The following is a 24,200-nucleotide window of genomic DNA, read 5'->3' as shown; positions in this document are numbered from 1 at the left end:
TAGACGAGCCTTGTTTTTCTGTCAGTTTTTTAATAAGAATGTTAATACAAATACAATTATATGGTTTGTAGAAAGATGTTGAATTGACAAAGTAGGTTGGCTATTGGCTAACATTTTCAGATTGGAAACCATAAACAATTACTTGGAAGAGGGATGTTCAAGTTAGTTGTTGGCGCCTGCTGTAAGGATGAATAGCTAAACATGCATGTGTATTACCTGATACAATAGTGTAGATCTATTGTTTGGCTGTAAGTCAGGAAGAAGCTCAGTGAAGTTAGTGAATCGTGTTATAAACAAATATGATGGTCAGTGAAAGACTGACTGATGAAAGGGCCAGGTCTCTGGCACATCCTTAATAAGGTCTTTCTGGGGTAAAAGGCTGTTTAAGAAAAAGTTGCAGGTATGACAAGGGTAGCCTAAATGACAGATATAAATACCCATCCCAAAGTTAGTTCTCAAATTTAATTTAGGATGTGAAAAACATCTGAAAATTGCATTCTTCCCAAGCAGCTGGTTTTACAGCATATAAGACAAGTGAAATAAATAGCTTTTTTCAGTTTAAACCTAACCTCGCAGAACAAGGCATTCAAATATACTTTCAGTAAAAACACCACAGAACCAAGTTTGCACAACTAAAAGCTTCAATAGTGGTTTACTGCACTGTTAACTTAAGCGATTTGTAGAGGAAAAATATGAATTGTGCTAATGATAAATTCCTGCAAATCAAGCCAGTAAAATGGTTTATGAAAAATTACCATCAAGCAATTACTATCGACATTATGTTGGAGAATTTATTTTAATATCAATGTTCTTTACTTTCTGAGTAGGTGGTTTTACATTGCACATTTAATTGATCTTATAAACTTACTATAAAGATACTGTACAAAGTAAGTATACAGCAAAAGAGCATGTGAGAACTACAAACAATTAATGTTTAACTAACTGAGCACACAATAAAAAATTACTTGTATTTTACACTTCTGGAAAGACTATCACCTCAATGTCCTTTAGTGCATTTAGACCTTTTCGCTAAAGGAAAACATAACAATCTATACCACTCTGACATGTGAAATGAGTTTGCATAAATATTGCTTCTATTCAAGGCTGTCTTTTTTGTTTGCTGGAAATGTCACCTTTTTATGTAGGTACAATCATAGATGGGCAAGTATGAACATTGTCCTGTCGTAAATTGGCTCCAACATTTTTAAAAAACACTCATGTGAAAACATTTATTAAACCCCTGTACACAGAATGGATTATATCTATACAGCAAGTTTAGAGGAAGTAGGCAGCACCCTAAAGTGGCTTAAAAACTGACCTAAGTGGATCATTTATATAAAAAAAGAAAAGTATCTTAAATGATAAGACAATTCCTGAACTGCTGAATTTTAAATGAGATACTTTTACATTTAAAAATGTAACAAATTTAAAACCTTGCTATATTAAAGAAGTCTGTAGTATAGTCCTGAACTTGTAGAAAGAGTGGAACCAATTTACAAACAGATTAAAAAAATAAATACCACTCCAACAGAGGTTCTTATGTCAAACTTTCTATAAAAATTAAAAATAAACTAAGTATCCACCTGGGGCTGTATTGTAATGTTTCTCTTATGCGCTGCCATTTGTATGAGAGTACATGCCAGATCAATAAATCAGTCTATCACCTAAGACCAATTTTGGAGTCCAATTTTGCAAAAGGTCTGTATCTCATTTCACTAGACTTATGATTTATTTGAGCCTTTGAGTGGTTTATTCAGTCTGGGAAAATTGTTGTGTAAAACATAGGACTTGATGGATAGAGGACTAAAGAGGGATTTCCTACTGCAACCACCCTTCATTTTCTTACAAAAAAAGACAAAGGCATGTATGCTTCTTTACAGACAGGTCCCATATAACCACAGATTAAAAGCCTAACCATTTCTAAGGCAGATTTTTCATTTTTTGTCGATTTCTTGGTGAGTTCTTAAGAACTTCTCTCAATCGAAGGTAAAGTCCGGTAGATTCTGCCATATTGTCATACTCAAAGGGTGTTATACCAACTGCAAAGTTACCCCTGTCAGGAACATTGACATTTGACGATTCTGCATCCGCTGCGTCTTCCCCTGGGTCATCCTTCTGTCCATTTTCTGCACCAACTGTTGCTTCAGAACCATTCTCTGCGGTTAGCTCAGAATCTGGATTAGAAGCGGTTTCTTCATCCATTATGCTATGTAAAAATTCCTCTATTTTAGGATTATGTTTAGGAAGTTCAGTTTTGTATACCTGAATGCACACAGCAGGAACTTCTTTGACAGCCGTTGTTTCCTCAGATGATGGTCTTCCATCTGGGGCATTGTCCAAATCGCTCCTACCTGGGGAAGATGCAATAGAATTTACAGTGACAGGAGTATCAGCAGGAGCATCAGAATCACTGTTTGTACTCTCAGACTGTTCTAGCGCAGCCCAAATCAAGCGCTGCTGTTCCTCAAGTTCCTCTATAGTTAAGGTATCGTCCTCCATTTCACTTGCCCTTGGCTGAGATATTAAACTTGATCGATCATATGCAACAGGAGAGTCAGCAGGAGTCAAAGGTGGAGTGCCTTTGGGAAGAGGTGGGGGAGTGGGAGTTGGTGGGGGACGAGGAGTAAAGTTAGGAGGAGTGGACGGAGGTGTTCCTCGTGGTAAAGGTGGAGGAGATGCAATAAATGGAGATCCAGGAGGCAGCGGTGGCTGAAACCGAAAGCCTCCACAGGACTGAGAAGAATGAGGCCCCTCCACATCTAAAATTTAGGAGAATGGTATTAATAACGCAAGATATTATTCATTATTATCAATACCTTCAAGCAATTTCCTCAATAGTTAATATAAAATACTGCAACCATTTAATAAGTATGATGTTCAGGCGGTTGATGGATTTTATCCACAGCAATAGAATTGATGGTAGGTACCATTTCTTTAAACGCTGACCATCCATTTTTTAAACTAAGTTCTGCGGGCCTTAAGTGCCATTCCAATTTATTGCAAACACTGACTCCACATTAAGGGTTATATAGATTTAGCTGAACACAAACAAGCATGTATACCTGCATTCAGGACACATTACAGCCAGCTGTCTAAAATATTAAGAGCCTGGGGTACAAGGGGATTTTGTGGTTAAGCCTGCAATTCCCAAAACATCTGCTGATACAAAAGGACTTATTCAAATAAATATAAGCCCTTTTTTACAAGCTGGAAAAGGTCTTCAAAAGTCAAAGGAACGTTTGCAACTTTCCGAATCCCAAATAGGACTGTGTGTGGGTAAAACTGGGGTCCTCTCCAATTTGTGAGACATAATGGGATGTACCAATGGTTTGTGGTCACAACTGCAGTTGCAAGTCATTGACACATTACTGACCTTTGAGTTAAGGGATGTAGATTATTTACAAAGAAGAACCTTCTACTCAGGCTATCATGCACATCCTCGGGGGGAGGGCAGGGAGGTGGTGAAGAGAAAATCTGCATCTTCCGAGAACGTATAAAATTTTTTTTACAGCATAATATTTTTTTAAGGGATATGAACTGCTTGAAAAAAAAGTGGACATGTTTGGAATTCACTGCAGGAATTAATATATCCACTGTGGGTGTCCCCCCTATTAGCTGAAAGTATTTGGGGTTCCATTTCCCACTTGTGTAATTACTGATGCATCCTGCCTGGCAGGACCACAAAGTTACTGTACACCACTAGCAGACAGTCAACTAGAAGCAGATTTTGGCGAAAACTGGTTCATTCCTAATCAACTGTCAATGTGGACAGCCATGGTGAGTTCCTTCTGTTTTTTTTTAATGTACAACATTGCAGTCATGTCTGGTTTCCCCAGGAGTGTTCTGTTAATCAGTGTGTAGAACACTTGAGTGCCAACTGGATTGCTGTTAGTTCTTAAAAAAAAAAACTAAATAAAAACGTAAATGCATTTTCTGCTGCTATTGCGTCAAGGTACCCGTGGCTGAAGGGACCATAAACAATCTGCCAAGCAATAAATTCTTGTTCTTCCGCAAATTGAGATTGTGTGCAACTCGGGGCTCTATCAATACTATATCTTCCCATTAACCAGTTGCTTGTGACCACTGTCTGGCCAGACACTCAGTGAATGCGTGTGGAATCCAGTGTGTGATACTATCGCAAAGCCAACATCCCCAACAATTTTGTCTTACTGTTAGAGGACGTAACTTCAGATACAAAAAAAGTGCAGCCTCTGAAGTCACTGTCTTGATTGGGACAGGCTTGGTCTACGACTTAAGTCTAATACCACACATAAAAGACCAGCCTCTGCTGCAGGGAGATTTTTGGTACGGACTGTGAAATCTACTCAGTGCAACACCAACAGTTTGGGTGTGCGTTAGGCATCGCTGGTAGTTACTGCTGTTTATCAGCCAATCGTCTTGATACATAAAGACATGATTTGCCCTGCATCACAGATGTATCTGGCTCATGCGGTGGAGGGTGGCTTAGGGGTTGGGCCAAAGAGGCATGGCTCAGTTTCGAGGCTCAGACCCTGTAGCGCAAAGCTTATCCAGAGCCAAAATGGGACCTGTGCCAAGTAGGCTCCAGGAAAGTGGCTTGGTTAGACTGCAGTGTCTTCTCTGGGACAAGGAAACAGCGGTTACATTTGGGTCAGAACTGGAAAGACGTGATTACAAGTTTCCTCGAAACCAAAAATGACACTTCCAAGAAAAACAACTTGCAACATCTGTGCCCAACACTAGATGGCAGGATTGTGCTAAGGAGGTGAAGCTGTAGCTCACATGCTAAAAAAAACTTACTTACCTAAAACATACTTTTTGTAGCTTGATATTGGTTACGGATTAACATAAGGTAAACAAGTTACTGCTCCTTCTGGTGGATACTCTGTCGAACCACGTATTCCTTACCATGAGAATGCCCCCATGAGCCAGACGAAAGCCTTTGAGTTTTTTCAAGCAATTCCTGCACGTTCCGGTACATGGCTTCATGAGACCCAGTCCTACCCCTGTGCACGCACTGACCTTCAGCTTTTTCTGGTAGACTACATAAAAACAGATTCCGACCCTTAAATATTCCCCAGGCGTCAGACTGGATCTGGAAAATCTTCACCAGTAGCTCTTCGCGCCAGTAAGTGTTGTTGTTTGGCCCAGTGTCATCTGCGTCAAAAGTGATGTTTTGGTGCCTATAAAGGCGCTACTACCAAGTGCTGATATTAGTTTCTTTCGAGACTAATTCCATGCCAAAAACGCAGAGCCACGTAAAAAAATACCTATATTTTTTGGACCAGTGTGTAATGTCTAGAGCAGTGCTCTTTCCTTTTCTGTAATAACCTACTTATTTTCAGTGAAATTCATCGAGAGCGTCTAATATTAGTGTTGTAATACTGGCCACAAAAGACAAGTAAAGTGACCACCTTATGCAAGATTACTAGTGTGATCACCTCAGAGCATCAGGTTGCCTGTGGTAATGTAAAAAAGGCTTTTCCAATTTGGAATGTCTCTACATGGGCAATACATAACAGCCATAACTGCAATGCCTCTGGAACCGAGGTGATAACGTTTGTAAATTCAAATATCAGCTTTAAATATTTTTTGATAACATACATTTTTGTCTTAAATATACAATCTTAATTTTAGTATAGGTATATTAATTCAACCAAGCAAACACTTCTAACTTAGTAGGCTGAACACAGGAGAGCTACTTAGTTTTCTAGAGAGGTACCAGGAGCACACGAGCTACTCATTGGAGAAGCCTGGTCTAGAGAGATCTTTGGGTAAAGAGCCGAGTTTGCATAGAGAGGATTGGCAAGGAATCTGCAGTTAGATAGTCTCTCTACCAGAAAAGGCGACACTGAAGGTAAGCAGCTTGTTCTTCTGCTAGAGACTTTTGACGGCAGATTCTTCACTGTAGAATAGATATCCAAAAAGTCCAGGAGGACGAAATGGAGAAATGCACATCAAGAAGAACCTGACTCTCGAGGCAGTAGTGCTTCGTAAAAACATGTAAAGGTAGGTCAGTGCAGCTTAGCAAATATCCAGGACAGGTACCCTGCGAACTAACGAAGTAGTGGCAGGTTTGGCACTGGTGGAGTGAGTCTGCAAGCCCTCAAAGGGTTGCTTCTTCACCAGTGCTTAGCAGATTTTAATGCAACATACTATCCATCTACAGATGGCTTGTTTCTGCATAGCCTTGCCCTTCACTCCAGTGACCCAAACAAAGGGATGATTGTTCACGCGATGATCTTTGGTGTGATCAATATAGAATGACTAAGCTCTTTTAGAGTCCAAGCGATGGAGTCTTTTCTCTTCCCTGGATGGATTAGGTGTAGCATGAAACTCAGGCAGAGTAATGCTCTGGCCAATGTGTAACGGGGTGACCACCGGCAGAAGGAAAGAGACTCGTCTGGAAAGGAAGCAGTTGGTCTATGGAGGTAGGACCAATAGAGCCTGAAGCTCACTGACCCTACGGGCCAATGAAATGGCCACCAGGAACATTGTCTTCATAGCCAAGGAGTTCAAAGGGAGAACACATGAGAAAAGTAAGGACCAAATTAAGGTCTCATTAGGGCATCACAAAAGGAATAGGCCGGACCAAATGCTGTAAATCTTTCAAAAGGTTGACCTAAACAAGTAGGGTTGATCCAGCAGCTGCAGGAAAGCCGAAATGGCTGACAAATTACCTTTAACAGTCCCCTGAGCAAGGTCATGCCAGGCTAAAAGAGGAACAAACCAAAAAAACCTCTTTAAGAGGTGCAGAAAGCAGACCACATGGCTGGAGGAATACCAAGCCACAAACTTCTCCCAACAGCAACCGTAGACAGTTTTAGTGGAAGGACACTTAGCTGCCAAGATGACATCACAAACTTCAGGAAGAAGACTGAAAACTCTCAACTGTGGCCGCTCAATCACCATGTATCAGAGGTAATGCATAGCTGCATGAGCAGTAGGCCCCTACAGTGTCCGAGTCCATTCTTGGACACTAAGTGCCATCTTGAGTACATGGGCTTGGAGTTTGTTAACACCAACTCCACAGTTCCATGATAACTTTACGGAGGACTGAGAAGTTTGGTATCAAACCTCTCAGCATAATAAAAACACAGATGCCAGGGTTGGAATTATTATAAAATGCACTCAGAGGGCATCTTAGAGATGCCCCATTTATTTATAAATCTGTTTGAGGTTTTGACAAGGCATACATCTTAATATAGAAAGAGCATAACGTACAGTAACATTTATACCTTAGCTATGCACCCGGACGGGCATACATTGATCTGTGGAGAATGGGACGCCTCCTGGTCTCCTATCACCATGAAGGTCCTCACAACTGTGGCAACAACTACAACTATAAAGCTGTTTCTGAGATACTACCATAGGAGGGGCCCCCGAAGAAAGAATATTAATACATCGCCCATTCGCTCCTAGGGTTTCTCCATAAACAGATAGCAAACCATAAAATAACAGGAGCCAAACAGCTAACGCCCAACCAGTACAGCAACAGCAGCCAAGTCCGGCCATTGTCCAAGTATTGCTCGTCCATGTCCCATAGGTCTACCCCCCAGCCCCATGCATATCTTAGAGATGCGCCATGCCTGAAAAATAACCACCTTCTAGTAAATTGGCCGACAGGTCCCTGCCAGCCAGGCACCACCAGGCACGTTTCTTACCTCAACGGGTGGGAGCCTTTGTGTTCTCGGGGGTCAGAACCAAAGCCTGCTCTCGGTGGATGTGCTCCTCACTTCCCTCTAGCAGAAACAGCAACACTTGGCTCTCACCTTGTTTTATGCGGATTTGGGCTGCCCCCCTCTTTCCTAGCCCCACTTCTGGCAGTAGGACAGGCAGGAAAATTAGTAAGCAGAGTAGGAGTGTACACCTTGGTCTGGCACTCCCCTGGGGTCGCCAGGAGATGAGGTGAACACCTCTTAGAAATTCTCCATCTTGAATGGCGAATTAGGCCCCAATAGGAACAGGGACGTGTCCGTCTCCCCAAAGGGAGGGGGCACCCAAAGGGTGTAGTCGCCCTAGGTGACAGTAGCCATTGGCTACTGCCCCCGACCTCAGTAGGCCTAAATTTAGTATTTAAGGGCTTCCCTGAACCTTGTTAATCAGATTCGACTACCTACGAAGAAGGACCGAAGAGCCATGCAGCAGTGGAGAAGGCAACAACTGACTTGGCTCCAGCCCTACCGGCCTGTCTGTCTCCTCCAGAAAACCTTCTCTAAGAAACCGGCGTGGCCCGCAGCCAGCAACCACCATGAGCCCCGGGAACCTTTGCTGTCTCAAAGACTCTTTTCTCCCGTTGACACCGTATTTTCCCAGAAAAAAACTAACCCAAGGACTCAGGATCTGCAACACTTGCAACATTCTACACCTGTTGCCCACACCTAGAGTCCAGGTGACCCACAAACCTAGTGACGTCTCCCTGGCGATCCTGACCCAGGATCCAGCATTGGACGACCTCTCCTGATCTTCCCCACAATGCCTGCAGCCCCAACTTGAAGGACCACGACCCGCTCCGATGAGAGAAACCAGATGCCTAAAGACACCTCTGCACCCGCAGCCTCCAGGCCTTGGCGTGCCCAAACGACAGTGTCCCTGCAGCCCCCAACAATCCAACTCCTCTCTCCAGTCATTGGATTCCAGCAGCCAGCCTTCTGGTCCACGCCTGCAGTCATTCTCTCCAACCAAGGATTGATTTCTATGGGGCACCCAATGCCTCCTTTGCTCTCTGCACCCGGCTGCCCCTCTGCCGCTGGTGGTGCAGTCTCAGTGCTATGTGGTGGCTCCACCAGTGCTGACCTCAAACCCCAGGGCCTGTGTCCCTGAAGAAAACAAGTTACTTACCTGTAACTGTAGTTCTCCAGTATTGGAAGCTTTCATAGATTCACATGCCTGAATCATTTCCCGTCGTCAAGATGGGAGTCTCGGGTATACAAAAAAAGCAATGCTTAGATAAATAGCAAACTGAAAAGAGGCCTAGGCCCATTTCCCTTTTGCGACCCATCCCCTTCCTTAAGTAACAGAGACCAAAATTGTCCCTGAGCCAATCAGAACCTCTCACCCTCTAGAACACTCCTGAGAGAACCTTTTGCCCCTCAGATTTTCCAGCACTTGTGCCTTAGACATTTTTTGTGCCAAATCCAAAGGTGAGCCTCTCAGGGGAGGAGGGCGGGTCGCATGTGAATCTATGAAAGCTTCGAATACTGGAGAACTACAGTTACAGGTAAGTAACTTGTTTTCATACTCCATTATTCGAGCTTTCATAGATTCACATGCCTGAATCAGAATAGCGAGCAGTAAATCGTAGCACATTTTTCCGAGCCCAAGACCTGGAACCAGGCAACGTATATACATTGAAAATTGCTAATTCTATACATATATACTGAATCTTTCAAAATTGCATACATCACAACACAACAATAAAATGTGCATATGTAACTAGTAAAGGAAGGAGGGAGGGTAAAGAAGGCTCACAGTCACTGGAAAAGGTTTCTCAGTACTGCTTGTCCCACTGCCACATCCTTCTCAGCGGCCGCATCCAGGCAGTAATGCCTGGTGACGGTGTGTGTACTCTTCCAGTTAGCCGCCCTGCAGATATCCTGGATAGGTACTCCAACAAAGGAGTGGAGGTGGACACTGCTCTCGTAGAATGAGCACGAACATGTGCATTCAACGGCTTCCCAGCCTCCTGATGACAATATTGTATTGCACTTTAAATCCATCGGGCAATTCCCGTTTTGAATAAAGAAATACCCTTCCAGGGTGCACTATAAGATACAAACAGTTGTGAAGACTTGCGAAAAGGTCTTGTTTTTTGCAAGTAGAACTAAAGACCGCGCTGAACATCTAGTGAGTGGAGAGCTTTTTCCGCCGCCGTTGCCGGTTAAGGATTAATACCCTTAATAATCCTCCCGGATATTAAAAAGTATTATTGGGCGTCCCATTTGGCAGCTATTAATCAGGGGATCTATGGTAGACTGGATGACCCTGGGTATGCCATGGACAAATGGCTTCTCCCTGGGGGTGCATTTACCAGAGTGCTCTATGCCAGGCCCCGCAGGTACCTCCTCACTGGACCGACTGCACATTCGGTCCACGTTTGGCATGCGGCTAACAAGCAATTGGGATGGGATCGCAGACTTACCCTGGCAACTCCACTGTGGAACTCGAGTGGTCGGGAGGCCTGTGGCAAACCAAGGACTTTGATAAGTGGGACCTCATTGGACTCTCACAGATCAAGGACATATGGGGTAAGGAGACCATTCTTCCCTTTGCCACTCTCAAACAGCAGTACCGCCTGGCGGATACTGAATATTTTCAAGTCCGGCATGCTTTGCTTACTCACGTGCCGAACAAGTCCCCGCTTCCAGAGGCCTCCCCCGTGGAGGACAGGATACTCGATGGCCACCTCCCTGAGAAAGCCATCTCCTTGATCTACAGAAAACTGGTTAATAACATGGAAAATCCATTGCAATCACTGAAGGAGAAGTAGGTTGGAGATGGCTTAGAATTGGATGAGGACTGGCAGGAGGCGGTCTCCTCCTCCATAACTGTGGCGGTACTGGCAAGGTTACGTTTGGTGCAGCTCAAAATTCTGCACAGGACTTACTTCACGGGGCCGGGCTTGGTACGCATGGGTAGAGCAGAAACTGGGGAGTGCAGACGGGGGTGCGGGGAGATCGCCACATTCATGCACATCATATGGGAATGTGTTCACATACAGTCATATTGGCAGGACATACATCATATTCTACGAGAGGTTCTGTCCATTGACCTGCAGCCGGAGGCCCGCAGAGGTCTCCTAAATATTTGGGAGCCTACAGACCTCACCTCCACCACACAATGGGCAACCCTGGCAATAATGACTGCGAAGAGGAATATTGCGCAGCACTGGGGGGCCCGTCAAACACCATCACTGGAGAAGGGGGAGAAGGGCCTAGACTGGTTCATGTTCCGGGAGAAATCAGTTTATATAACAAAGGGGTGCCCTGGAAAATGGAATAAAGTGTAGGGGCCTTGGACTACAGATATTCCCTCTGTAATGATTCCACCTACTCCAATACATGATGCTGAGACACTCGAGACCCCTTGATTGATTTTATGCTGTAAACTGTGACATGATTTATGGTGTCCCAAATTGAAATATTGAATTTTGTGTGGTACCTTGCTCATTAACGTCAAAGGTGGATTTTGTCGGTGTTTAATAAAAAAATGAATTAAAAAAAAAATCTCTAAAGAATCAGTGGTTGATGCAGATGAAAGTTTATTGCCACTTTTGGATTAGTCCAGAGTACAATTCTGTCCTCAAACTGCAAGAAAGATTCCTGTATAGTGAGAGCCTGTATCTCCCCAAATCTCCTGGCTGAAGTGAGTGCTATGAGAAGAGCTACCTTCCACTATAGGAATTTAAGATCTGCCCTGTGAATTGGTTTGAAGGGCTGCTTCATTAATTGAGATAGTACGATGTTCAACTGCCAGGGAGGTGGAGGAGGTTTTATCAGAGGAAAAGTTCAAAATAATCCTTTCATGAATTGTTTGATGATTCTTTCGGACCACAACGATGGTCCTGAGGAAGTTCTATATCGTGATATAGCGGCGAGATGCACTTTAATAGAAGCATGGGTTAAACCAGATTTTGCCAACAGCAGAATATATGGGATAATTTCATGAGCTGCTGAGTTCAAAGGATGAATCTTAAACTCTTGGCACCATAAGGGAAATGCTACTTAACAGTATGCATCTGTTCTTGGCATGTAGAGCTGCAGATCTACACACTGTGCCTAGATCGCCATCTGGTGTTGGGCCCGGATGTTTGCAGTTGTTTCTCCTCTTGGAAAGTCTTTGGAAGTCACGAGGTATGCGACTCGTTCTTTGGATCATATTGCGCACGGGCTTCGCCTCCATCCTCAGATTGTTTTTCGCCAGAGGGGAAATGATGGAGCGTAGTAATAAGCAGTGAAGATGCCCATGTGTGCTGTATCTAAATAAGATAAAACTGGAACAGATACAGATAGCCGGGGAGGAAGGTGGGCATGTGTAGATCTGCAGCTCTACATGCCAAGAACAGATGCATACTGGTAAGTAGCATTTTGCGTTCGAGGCATATGAGCTGCAGATTACACACTGCGCATAGATTATATAGCAGTACTTGCTGCAAGCGGCGACCACCAGTATCTGTTGCAGTTGTTTGAAACAATGCGTTGAGTACAGCCTGGCCCACACTAGCTTGTTGCTTAGTTTGCACATCTACACACTAGTGAAAGTGTGCGGTGTAGACCATGTAGCTGCTCTGCAGATATCATTTAAGGGAATGTTCCCTAAAAATGCCATGGAAGCCCGTATCTTACGTGTAGAGTGGGCTTTAGTGGGGGGGGGGGCTAACAGTGAGCATACGTTTGTCTTTGTGGTAGCAAATCTGTATGCATTTGACAATACACCTAGCTAGCCCAGATTTGGAGATGGGGTTGCCTTTGTGTGGTGGTGAGAAAGACACAAATAGTTGTTTGGTCTTACGAAAGGGTAGTGTTATCTCGATGTAGTAGAGTAAGGATCGTTTGACATCTAGTGAGTGGAGAGCTCTTTCTGCAATGGTCTGTGGCTGCGAGAAGAATACGGGCAGTTCCACAGATTGGTTTAGGTGAAAGGGAGAAATTACTTTAGGGAGAAATTTTGGATTAGTGCGGAGAACAACCTTGTTGTGGTGCATTTGTAGAAAGGGTTCTTGAATGGTGAGTGCTTGCATCTCACTGACCCTTCTGAGGGAAGTAATGGCTACAAGAAAAGCAGTTTTCCATGTTAGGAATTGAAGTTCCCATTTGTGTAGAGGTTCAAAGGGAGGCCCTATTAGTCTCGTTAGAACGATGTTTAGGTTTCACACAGGTGAGGGTGGCATTCTGGGGGGAATTATTCTTTTGAGGCCTTCCATAACTGCTTTTATGGCAGGTACTCTAAAGAGTGATAGATGTTGCCTGTTTGTAGATCAGCTGCTATGGCCGCAAGGTGCAGTCTAATAGACGTGTAGACTAGGTTGCATCTTTGTAGGTGTAGTAAATAGCCTATGATTTGTTGAATGAACACATCTAGGGGATTGAAGTTATTGTTGTGACAATAGATCACGAAACGTTTCCACTTGGCTGCGTAGCAAGCTCTAGTGGTAGGTCGTCTAGCTTCTCTAATGACGTTCATACAGTCAGAGGGAAGATTAAGATAACCGAATTCTAGGATTTCAGGAGCCAGATCGCAAGGTTGAGCTGAGCTGGGTCCGGGTGCCTGATCTCTCCATGGTTCTGGGTTAAGAGGCGTGGAGAGAGGTGTAACTTTTGGTGCGGTACTACAGATAGTCCAAGCAGTGTGGTGTACCACGGTTGTCTGGCCCAAGTTGGAGCTACTAGGATGAGAGTGAGGGAGTGTTGCTGTAGTTTGCGCACCACTAATGGAATGAGTGGGAGAGGCGGAAAGGCGTACGCAAATCTGCCTGACCAGTTCATCCATATCGCATTGCCTTTGGACAATGGGTGTGGATACCTGGCGGCGAAGCTTGGGCATTTGGCGTTTTCGTGGATGGCGAAGAGGTCTATCTGTGGATGCCCCCACATTTGAAAGTAGGGGGTGAAGAACTTGTGGATGGAGTTCCCACTCGTGGATCTGTTGTGTTTGTCTGCTCAGCAGATCGTCCATAGTGTTTGACTCCTGGGACATGTTGGGCTAGGAGAAATAGGTTTTGGGGTATGGCCCATCTCCATATGCTCTGTGCTAGCTGAGAGAGCTGCGGAGAGTGTGTGCCACCTTGTTTTTGTATATAGTACATGGCTGTCATGTTGTCTGTGCGGACTAGGACGGCCTTGCCTGAGACATGTGTTTGAAAGGCCTTTAGGGCTAAGAATATGGCTAGTAACTCCAGATGGTTGATGTGGAGTAACTTCTGTTGAGGTGTCCACCTGTCCTGCATGGTGTGATGTAGTAGGTGAGCTCCCCAGCCAGAGAACGATGCGTCCGCTGTCAGTACTATCTGAGGAATTGGCTGCAGGAACGGTCGCCCTTTGGAAAGGTTTTTGGTGGTCCACCACTGCAGAGAGCGATGGGCACGACTGTCTACCAACACCAGATCTGTCAATTGACCCTGGACCTGGTTCCATTGGCGTGCTAAGTACTCTTGGAGAGGACGCATCTGGAGTCTTGCGTGAGGTACTATGAATATGCAAGAGGCCATCATTCCTATAAGTTGAATGAACACTCGAGCTGGAAGTGTGTTCCGGTTGAAATTTGGCGTGTAGGGACGTCTGGGATGTTGTAGTCGTCCCATGGGTCTGGGGAGCCTGTAGGAGTGGGGTCCCCTGTGGGCTGGTTATCCGGCCCGTCCACTGTGTCGTCGTAGACATTTTCATCATCCTCATCAGGAGAGGGTGTGGAAGAATGATGAGGTGGGGGAGGCGGAGAAGGAGGCGGAGGTGGAGGAGGTGGTGGAGGATTAGGTGGGGGCAGTCTCAAAGGGGAGGTAGCAAAGTCTTGTCTCTTTGGAGGTGGAGCAGGCTTGTCCAGCGGTCTCTTTTTGATGCGGAGCATCAAATGTCAGGTTTTAGGGTCCTTCACCAGTTTTTTGTAGTGGATCTGGCCGAAATAGTTCATCTGTGGGGGGGCCGATCCTTCAGTGCCGTAGGTTTCTTAGGCTTCGGCTCAGCATCGGTTCGTTGTTTTGAACCGTGGGGCCTCGAAATGTCTGTTTCCTCGGTTCCGAGATGATTTTCGGCTTCGAGGTGTGGACTTCGAGGGCCTTTGGTTTTTTGCTCGGCCCCGGGGATGGTGTCGGTACCGAGGAGCTAGTGCCAGTCTTCAGCGCCAAGTGCTTCGGTGTGGAGCTCGGCGCGGAGGCAGTCTTCTTTTTCGCTGCTGGTGCCGAGGAGTGTTTCTCGGCACCGACGGCAGGCTGGCATGAGCCCGAGCCGCCGGAAGGCTTGATGGGCTTCTTAACCGGGCCCGAAGGCGAGGTATGGGAAGCAGTGTCTTTGATCTTGCCTAGGCCCGAGGGCGAAGTCGTGACCAAAGCCTTTTTCAATGTCGTGGGGGGTGTGTGTCTATGTTAGTACTCACGCCACTCTTTGCCGGAGTGATGTCCTCGATATCGGAGTCGTTAGATTCGGAGGCGCTGACAAGGCCCTCTTCGGTGTGCTGCTCTTCCGGAACATCGACGCCTTCTCCGAAGATGTAGTCAGGGATCGAAGTCGACGAGTGAGCCATTGTTCTCGCTCGTCGGTCCCGAATAGTCTTTTTCGAACAGAAGGATTTGCAAGCCAGACAGTCTCTTGCCTCGTGTTCTGGGGAGACGCAGAGGTTGCACACCATGTAGATCGGCGTGGGGAAACTTCAACCCACATTGAGGACATTTTATGAATGGCGTCCTTTCCATCAGCCAGAACAGGAGGCCAGGTATGCCCAAAGGCCTTAGTCGACGACCGGAATCAAAGACTTCGAATGATGAGTTGCGTCGAGTGTGGAGATCGTGATCGAAACAATACCGCGGAAAGGGAAAGGATTGCATGCCAATCAGAAGAACCGGAGCGCGAAGAACACATCCGAGCCAGATTGCGGAAAGGATGGAGCCGAAGCCCATGCGCAATTTGATCCAAAGGAGGAGTCACATATCTCGTGACTTCCAACAACTGCAAACATCCGGGCCCAACACCAGATGGCGATCTATGCACAGTGTGTAATCTGCGGCTCATATGCCTTGAACACAGGACCTCTTCCATCTCATCCTATATGTTCTGTTTGTACTCTCCGCTCTGGCCTTTGATAATATATCTCTGCATTCCGATGAAATATCTAGATGTTGAAATTCGCAGTGTTCAGGAGCCAGGCCGCTAAGCGTAGTGATTTCGGATCTGGATGAAGTACTTGTCCCTGGGACATTGTCAAGAGTGACGGTATTGGTTGAAGGCAAATCGGGTGAACCTCCGACAGTAGAAGCAGCTCCATGAACCAGTGTTGTCTGGGCCACCATGGGGCTTTCAGTATTCCTTCTTTATCTTTGTAAGAACGCGTGGCAGGAGGGGAATCGGAGGAAAGGCATAGGCAAAGACGCCTGACCATGCCATCAAAAACGCATTCCCCCAAGATCCCCATTGGTGAAGCCAACTTGCGATGAACCGGCATTTTTAGTTCTGAGCGGTCGCGAAGAGGTCCACTGTCGGTTCTCCCCATGTTAGGAAGATGCTTTCTAGGATATCCTGGTTGATCTCCCACTCGTGGCAGGTTGATTTTAGCCTGCTTGGAGTGTCCGCTTTGATAATTTGATCCCCTGGAAGATGTTCCGCTTTTAGGGATACTCCGCGTTGAACAGCCCATTCACATATCTTTTGTGCTTCCTGAGACAGGGAAAGTGATCTTGTACCTCCCCGTTTATTGAGATAATGAATCGCTGTTGTGTTGTCTGCCCTGATTAGTACAGCAGATCCTTATATCCTCGGCAGGAAAGCTGAGCTCTAGCAAATGGATGTGAAGTTGTTCTTGCAACTTCCAACGAACGCTGACCTGAAAGTCCTGAAGGAATGCTCCCCACCCTTCCAGGGATGCATCGGTGGTAATCACAAGTGGAGCTGGATCAGTAAGGAAGGAAAGACCCACTGAAATGTTTCGTTTTTGGGTCCACCACGCTGCTGCTGGAACCATGGCCGGTGTGATCTTCACAATGTCGAAGGATCCCTCTGCCTGACGCCATTGCTGATCCAGCTGTTCCTGTAACTGACGCATTTTCAATTGGCAGAAAGGAATGAGGGGGATACAAGAAGATATTGTTCCTAGTAGTGACTTGTAATGGCGTACTGAAAGACACTTTCTTTTTGCAAACGCCTGGGAAAGAGATATTAGCTTTTCCGTATTCAGAGTCAGACCCAGCTTGGCAAACAATTCCATGCATGCCGCTGTTGACTACTGAGCTGATGTTTGTGAATGCGTTTTGACTTACCAGTCGTCCAGGTACGGAAACACCTGGTGTCTGTTTCCTTAGGGAAGCCGCCACTGGAGCCAGACATTTTGTAAAAATTCTCGGGCTGATTTGAGGCCAAATGGCAGTACCTTGAACTAGTAATGGTCTCCGGCTACTGCAAACCGAAGATACTGCCTGTGAGAAGGATGAATGGGGATGTGGAAATATGCATCCTGTAGGTCTAAGGTGGTCATTTTTCCCCCTGGGTTTAAGAGTAGCAGAATGTCTTGGAGGGAAACCATCTGGAAAGATGGCTTCTTGAGATAAGTATTTAGAGATCTCAGGTCCAGAATAGGATGCCATTGGAGAAAATTCTTTTGGACTAGGAAAAAAAAACTGGAATAAAACCCCCTTCCTCTCTGGCTATCGGCACCGGTTCGATTGCTCCCTTTCGGAGCATTGCCCGAATCTCCCGACGCATCGGATGTAGATGCTTGACTTCTTGACGTGTCGGAGGAGTACAAGGGGGAATCTGAAAGAACTCTAGAGTATGTCCGAATTGTATTATATGGACCCATTGGTTGGTAGTTTTTTTGCCAATTATGAAAATGAGAAGCAAATCTTCCACCCAGGGGAACTTGGAGGGGGAGGAATATATGTAGCCCAATCCTGAAGGTTGTCATTGTCTTCTGGACTTGTTCTTTCCTTGACCTCTTCCTCTAGGGGCAGATTTTGTATAGCCCCATGCCTGTCGTTGACCATACTGCTGATGGTATGGCTGAGAAGATGTTGAATAAGAGGGGTATCTGCCCTGTTGGTATCCTCCTCTATATGATGCTTGGCCTCTACCTCTGGCACCCCGAAAGGGCACCTTGCAGTACTGTAGTGTTCCTAGGGCCTTTGCGGTATCCATATCCTTCTTGATACTTTGAAGCGCATCATCCACATGTTTCCCAAACAAGTCTTCCCCATCGAAGGGAAGATCCAGAATCTTATTTTGGACCTCTGGTCTAAAAGCTGTAGCGCTCAACCATCCCTGACGGCGTAGCACAGCCGCTCCCCCAAGCGATCTGAATGCCGTGGTCACAATGTCCATTGCGCAATCAATGATTTCAGCCGAAGCCCTTGCTCCCTCTTGAAGGATCTTCTTGACCTCTTGTCTACTATCCTCAGGGATGAGGTCTGTGTAAGGTGTCAGGTCACACCACATTTGTCTATCGTACCTGCCCAAAATCGCAAGGGCATTAGCAGCTTTAACTAGAAGAACAGACCTGGACGAAAACCTTTTCCCTGCATTATGTAAGCGCCTACCCTCTGTCGGGAGGCGTTGTAATAGGAGCTGACAGATTTTTTTATTTCTGTTGTGCCGCTTGGGATATAACATAATCTGGTTTGGGATGGCCCACTAAACAAGCTGGAGCGTCTAAAAGGAGCTTTATACTTCTTTTCCAGTCTGGCAAGCACAGGTGTGACTGTCGCCGGTATCTTCATGACCTTCAGGCCTTCTTCCCACACATGGCTAATGATCGGAATAGCCCGAACTGACTTCCGGTATGGTTCTTTAAAATCATACAAGAAACACTCAGTTTGTGTTGACATCGGATGCTCAAACCTCTTTGCAGCGCTCTCCATCAAATTATGGAACCCGCCGATGTCTTCAGGCGGAGAAGAAATAGGTACTGGTGAGGCAGAAAAAGGCGATGGAAGGTAATTATCCTATTCCTTGTTAGGGTTGGTTATCTCTCCCTCCTCATGGTAATCATCAGTAGTGACAGAATCCTGTTGATGCAATGGTTGTGGTGACCTAGGTGAAGGCTCTGGCAGTAACTCCCTGCTTCTAACTGGAGTAGGAGGAATGGAACATGGATGCGGAGCAGGTAACGGTATTTGAGAGGCCAGAGTTGGTGGAAACCTCTTTCTATAGTCCGCCAGCATAAACTGCAGATACATCAATAAGGAAGACGGCATGCCAACCATCTCCTCCTGGTAGCTCTGGCGATAATGTTGCGGGGGAGGATATGGATACTCTCCGTACCCATCCTCAAAGTCATCCTCTTGGCACTTTACATGTAACTGTGAGGGGCTACTGGCGTAGCCAAAGGGTCCTTGATCATCATCATCTTCTGAATCCTGCTCTTCCAGCAGGTGTGATGGCACAAGAGGAGTAATCTTGCTTGCGGAGGTGATTTCTGGCGTAATCCTCTTCCTGGTAGCTCCAGCTTTTCTGGTGTTTTTTCCATAGTCGACTAGCTCGTCGTCGAGATCGCCGACAACACAATAGTCGCCGATGTAGTCATCGACACCAACTGTAATGCTTTATCCGTCGCCGACATTTACCGTTGTCGACGATCCCATTGTCGTCGAAACGGTCGTCGCTGAAGTAGTCGTCGTAGATGTTATCTGCGTCAAAACAGTCGTCGACGATGACGCTGTCGACGGAGAACCAACTGTAACAGGCAGTGAAGGCTTCTTTAAAAATAACTTTACCTCAATCTTCGTTGTCGACGATTTTTTCGTCGACGATCCAGTCGACGATGCAGTTTTTGCGGATTTTACCTCAGGAGGCATAGATGACTGCTTCCTGAAGGGTTGCTTGACTTGAGGGGGTGATTTTGACAGCTCAGAACTCTTCTTTTTTGTGGGTTTTTCCCCTGAAGCACGTCCCTTACTCTCCTTTTCTCTAGGCTGAGGAGATTTTGAGGGACTCCGCCCAGAAGACCCTCGAGTGGTCTTTTTGAGGGCCTTCTCAGAGGAATGAGTATGAAGAGATCTTTTCTGAGCTCTCCTAGATGTAGGAGGAGGATGCCTCATCACTGTCACTGGACATAACCTCCTTTCTGGCCTTTAGCTTCTGAAGCCATACCAAAAGGCGCCCTTCACGATCCCTCAGGGTTTTACTTGAAAAGGTACGACATACCTTAGAGACTTTAGCTTGATGGTCTGGATAAAGACAGTAAACACAGTCAGCATGAGTGTCATAAGTGTAGAGCCTCTTCTTGGAACAGGTGGCACAGGCTCTAAATAAACCTTTTTTCTCCTTTCCAGACATTCTCAGAAGAATGAACAAGTAGTCAGCAATGAAGAATATATATTCAGATGAAATTCACAGAATAAGGTTCTCAATATCAAGTAGAGTAGATTTTGAGCAGAGCTCAAAGGAGACTCCCTAGCACAACGTACGGTAGAAACTCTGAGGGGCAAAAGGTTCTCTCAGGAGCGTTCTAGAGGGTGAGAGGTTCAGGGACAATTTTGGTCTCTTACACAACGAAGGTTATGGGTTGCAAAAGGGAAATGGGCCTAGGCCTCTTTTCACTTTGCTATTTATCTAAGCCTTGCTTTTTTATGTACCGGAGACTCCCGTCTCGACGATGGGGAATGGTTCAGGCATGTGAATCTAAGAAAGCTCCAATACTGGAGTAAGCGCAGGTACTTAGCTGCAACCAATTTCTCTTTGAGGAGCCCCCAGCCTCCATTCGATAACATTGGGACCAGTGCCCTCTGCACCAGGCTGCCCCAGTGCCGATGGTGGTGAAGTGGTGAAGTACCTACCTTGGTCCGACCCTTGCCCAGTGTTGACCAAAACCCTGAGACTGAATCTGAAAACCGTTTTACATTAAGTTACTCACCTGATATCCTCCCATAGGATTGCATTGGTCTTACTGTATTGTGCCGAATGTTGCTACTGAATACAAAATGTATTTTCCTGCGCCAAAAATCATTACATGCACATGTACATTACTGTACTGATTCTATACAAACCTTTTGCAAGTAATAATTTGAAAGTATTGCATAAATGAAAGGTCTACTTACCTGTTATGGAGCTATATTTGGTTCCTAAAATAAGACAAATAATATTTTTCCAAAACACTGGCCTGGATTTTGTCATTGAGTGTGTGTTCCTGCCTTGTTTGTGTACCAAATGCATTCACACTACCCTCTGATAAGCCTAACTGCTCATCCGGGCTACCACTAAATTGAGAGTAAGTTATTATCTACTTAATCCTCTGCTACACCTTTGTGGACTCCTTGGACTCTATACTAAACCAAAATGAGTTGGTGTGCACAAACCGAGCCAGCTTCCTATAAAACTTATTTCTGCTTTTCATGATCTATGCATCGCTATAGTGAGCAGATTTGCCCATGGTTTTCTCAAACCCACAAGCATACTACTGGAAAGCGTAGTTTGCCATTCCACAGGGGTATCAGTAGAAAGGAAAAAACGTGGGACCAAAAGACCAGCATGGTGGTCACTGCAAAAATAAGGGAAATGCTACTTACCAGTATGCATCTGTTCTTGGCATGTAGAGCTGCAGATCCACACACTTTGTATAGATCGCCATCTGGTGTTGGGCCCGGATGTTTGCACTTGTTTTTGTCCTGGAAATTCTTTGGAAGTCACGAGATAGGGGACTCCCTCCTTTGGATCATAGTGCGCATTGGCATCGGCTCCATCCTCAGATTGTTTTTCGCCAGCAGGGAAATTATGGAACTTTGTAAGAAACAGGAAAGATGCCCATGTATGCTGTATCTAAATAAGATAGTACTGGAACAGATAAAGGTAGCTGGGGAGGCGGGTGGGCGTGTGTGGATCTGCAGCTCTACATGCCAAGAACAGATTCATACTGGTAAGTAGCATTTCCCGTTCGAGGCATATGAGCTGCAGATCACACACTTATCATAGATTGTATAGCAGTACCCATCCTTAGCGGCGACCACCAGTATCTGCTGCAGTAGTTTGAAAGTGTTTTGAGGACAGCCTGGCCCACACTAGCTTGTTTTTTTGTTTGCACATCTACACAATAGTGTTTTGTGAATATGTGCGGTGTAGACCATGTAGCTGCTCTGCAGATATCATCTAAGGGAATGTTCCCTAAAAATGCCATAGAAGCCCCGATCTTTCGTGTAGAGTGGGCTTTAGAAGGAACAGATAAAGTATGTTTTGCTTTGTGGTAGTAAATTTGTATGCATTTAACGATCCATCTAGCTATCCCAGACTTTGATATGGGGTTGCCTTTGTGTGGTGGTGAGAAAGACAAAAAGTTGTTTGGTCTTACAAAAGGGTTGTGTTCTCTCGATGTAATAAAGCAATGCTCTACTAACATCTATCGAAAGTATGAAGAGCTCTTTCTGCTACTGTCTGTGGTTGGGAGAAAAATACGGGCAACTCCACAGACTGAGATGGAAGGGAGAAATGACTTTTGGAAGGAATTTAGGATTAGTTTGTAGAATAACCTTATTATGATGGATTTGCAAGAAAGGTTCCTGGATAGTTCGTGCTTGTAGCTCACTAACTCTCCTAAGAGAAGTAATGACCACTAGGAAAGCAACTTTCCATGTTAAGAATTGTAGCTCACATTTATGTAGAGGATCAAAAGGAGGGCCCATTAGTCTTGTGAGAACGATGTTTAAATTCCACACAGGTGAGGGTGGAACTCTGGGAGGAATTATCCTTTTAAGGCCTTCCATAAAGGTTTTGATGGCAGCTACCCTGAAAAGTGATAAGTGTTGTCTATTTTGTAGATATGCTGCTATGGCAGCAAGGTGTAGTCTAATAGACGTATAGGCTAAGTTGCACCTTTGGAGGTGTAGTAGGTACCCTATGATGTGTTGGATAGACCCGTCTAGGGGATTGATGGGGTTATGACTATATATCACAAATCTCTTCCACTTGGCTGCAAAGCAGGCTCTAGTGGTGGAACGTCTAGCTTCTCTAATGACGTTCATACAGTCAGGGGGAATATTAAGGTAACCAAATTCGAAGTCCTCAGGAGCCATATCGCAAGGTTGAGCTGAGCTGGGTGCGGGTGTCTGATCTCTCCACGGTTCTGGGTTAAGAGGCGTGAAGAGGTGTAATTTTTGGTGCGGAGCTACGGACAGTTCCAGTAGTTTGCGCACCTCCAGTGGAATGAGTGGGAGAGGCGGTAAAGCGTACGCAGATCTGCCGGACCAATTCATCCATATCACATTGCCTTTGGACAATGGGTGTGGATATCTGGCGGCGAAGCTTGGTCATTGGGCGTTTTCGTGGGTGTCAAAAAGGTGCATCTGTGGTTGCCCCCACATTTGAAAGAATGGCTGAAGAATTTGTGGATGAAGTTCCCACTCTAGGATCTGTTGTGTTTGAAGACTTAACAGATCGGCTATGGTGTTTTGGACTCCCGGGACATGTTGGGCTAGGAGAAAAATATTCTGAGGTATAGCCCACCTCCATATGCTTTGTGCTAGCTGAGAGCTGCAGAGAGCGTGTTCCGCCTTGTTTCTGTATCTAGTACATGGCGGTCATGTTGTCTGTGCGGACTAAGACAATTTTGCCTGATATTTGCTATTGGAATGCTTTTAAGGCTAGGAATATGGCTAGTAACTCCAGGTGGTTGATGTGGAGTAAGGAGTAGTTTCTTACCTGTAACTCCAGTTCTGTAGTAGGGGTATCTCTGTTATAGTCATAATCTATGAATAGTCCCGCCCATGTGCGGGGACCCCAGAGCAATCAAAATATCTCTTAAGCTGTCCTGCATTTGCAAACCTGCAAAGACACTTAACAGACAGACAAAAATAATACAGCCTAAGAACATGGCTGCACTGGCCAGCACTTCCTCTGAAGTGAACACAAAAGCCAAAATAAAGTTTAAATGTCATTTTTATTCACATCTGACATGTTCCTTTATTGTATCACACTCCCTTCACCAAAATCCCTTTAAACAATAGAGAGGAAGGGGTGGACAGACAAGCCCTATAGGCTGTCATTATGTGTCTGCTAAAGGGATACCGTGCCTTTAAGAAACTCTCCAGAGACCCCCGGTATCCCAGGATGCACAGCCAAAGCAAGTTACTTTCAGTTCTTTTTGAAGGTGTATAACAGGCCTGATACTGCCAGAATTACTCCACCGGGGAGGAGGGAGGGTCGCTTATGACTATAACAGAGATACCCCTACTACAGAACTGGAGTTACAGGTAAGAAACTACTCCTTCTGTAGTAGGGGATCTCTGTGTATAGTCATAATCTATGAATAGAATGGCAAGCCCATCCCAACCAACAAACAGCGGTGGAGTAAGACCAAACACCAACAAATCACTGTGCAAACAAATTCCTCAGCGAAGCCTGTCCAACCTGCGCATCTGCCCTAGCATCAGAGTCCAGGCAGTAATGCTTTGTAAACGTATGGACCGACTTCCAGGTGGCAGCCTTACAAATGTCAGCAATAGGAACATTCCTAAGCAAAGCTGTAGTAGCTGCTTTGCCCCTAGTCGAATGCGCTGTAGGCTTACCCCCTAACGTCTTATTAGCTTTCTGATGACAAAGCTG

The 24,200-nt window shown here is 45.5% G+C and overlaps 1 protein-coding gene across 4 annotated transcripts in view; it reads right to left on the bottom strand.

The window, feature by feature from the left end:
- Window positions 1-773: 773 nt before the first annotated feature.
- ZCCHC8 (zinc finger CCHC-type containing 8) overlaps window positions 774-24,200 on the bottom strand; it is a 399,429-nt gene continuing 376,002 nt past the window's right edge. For 2 of the 4 annotated variants that reach the window (XM_085635064.1, XM_085635063.1), the window contains exon 14: window positions 774-2,759. In XM_085635064.1, coding sequence (XP_085491190.1) covers window positions 1,921-2,759 — 839 coding nt within the window. In that variant the 3' untranslated portion in view covers window positions 774-1,920. The remainder of the gene's footprint in view (window positions 2,760-24,200) is intronic. The other 2 variants (XM_085635065.1, XM_085635066.1) reach the window with 1 other exon arrangement.

The sequence above is a fragment of the Triturus cristatus genome, chromosome 11 (assembly GCF_964204655.1).
Source record: "Triturus cristatus chromosome 11, aTriCri1.1, whole genome shotgun sequence".
In the NCBI taxonomy this organism is placed as follows: domain Eukaryota; kingdom Metazoa; phylum Chordata; class Amphibia; order Caudata; family Salamandridae; genus Triturus; species Triturus cristatus.
The sequence above is the reverse complement of the archived record's forward strand: the minus strand, read 5'-3'. Positions and strand labels throughout refer to the sequence as shown.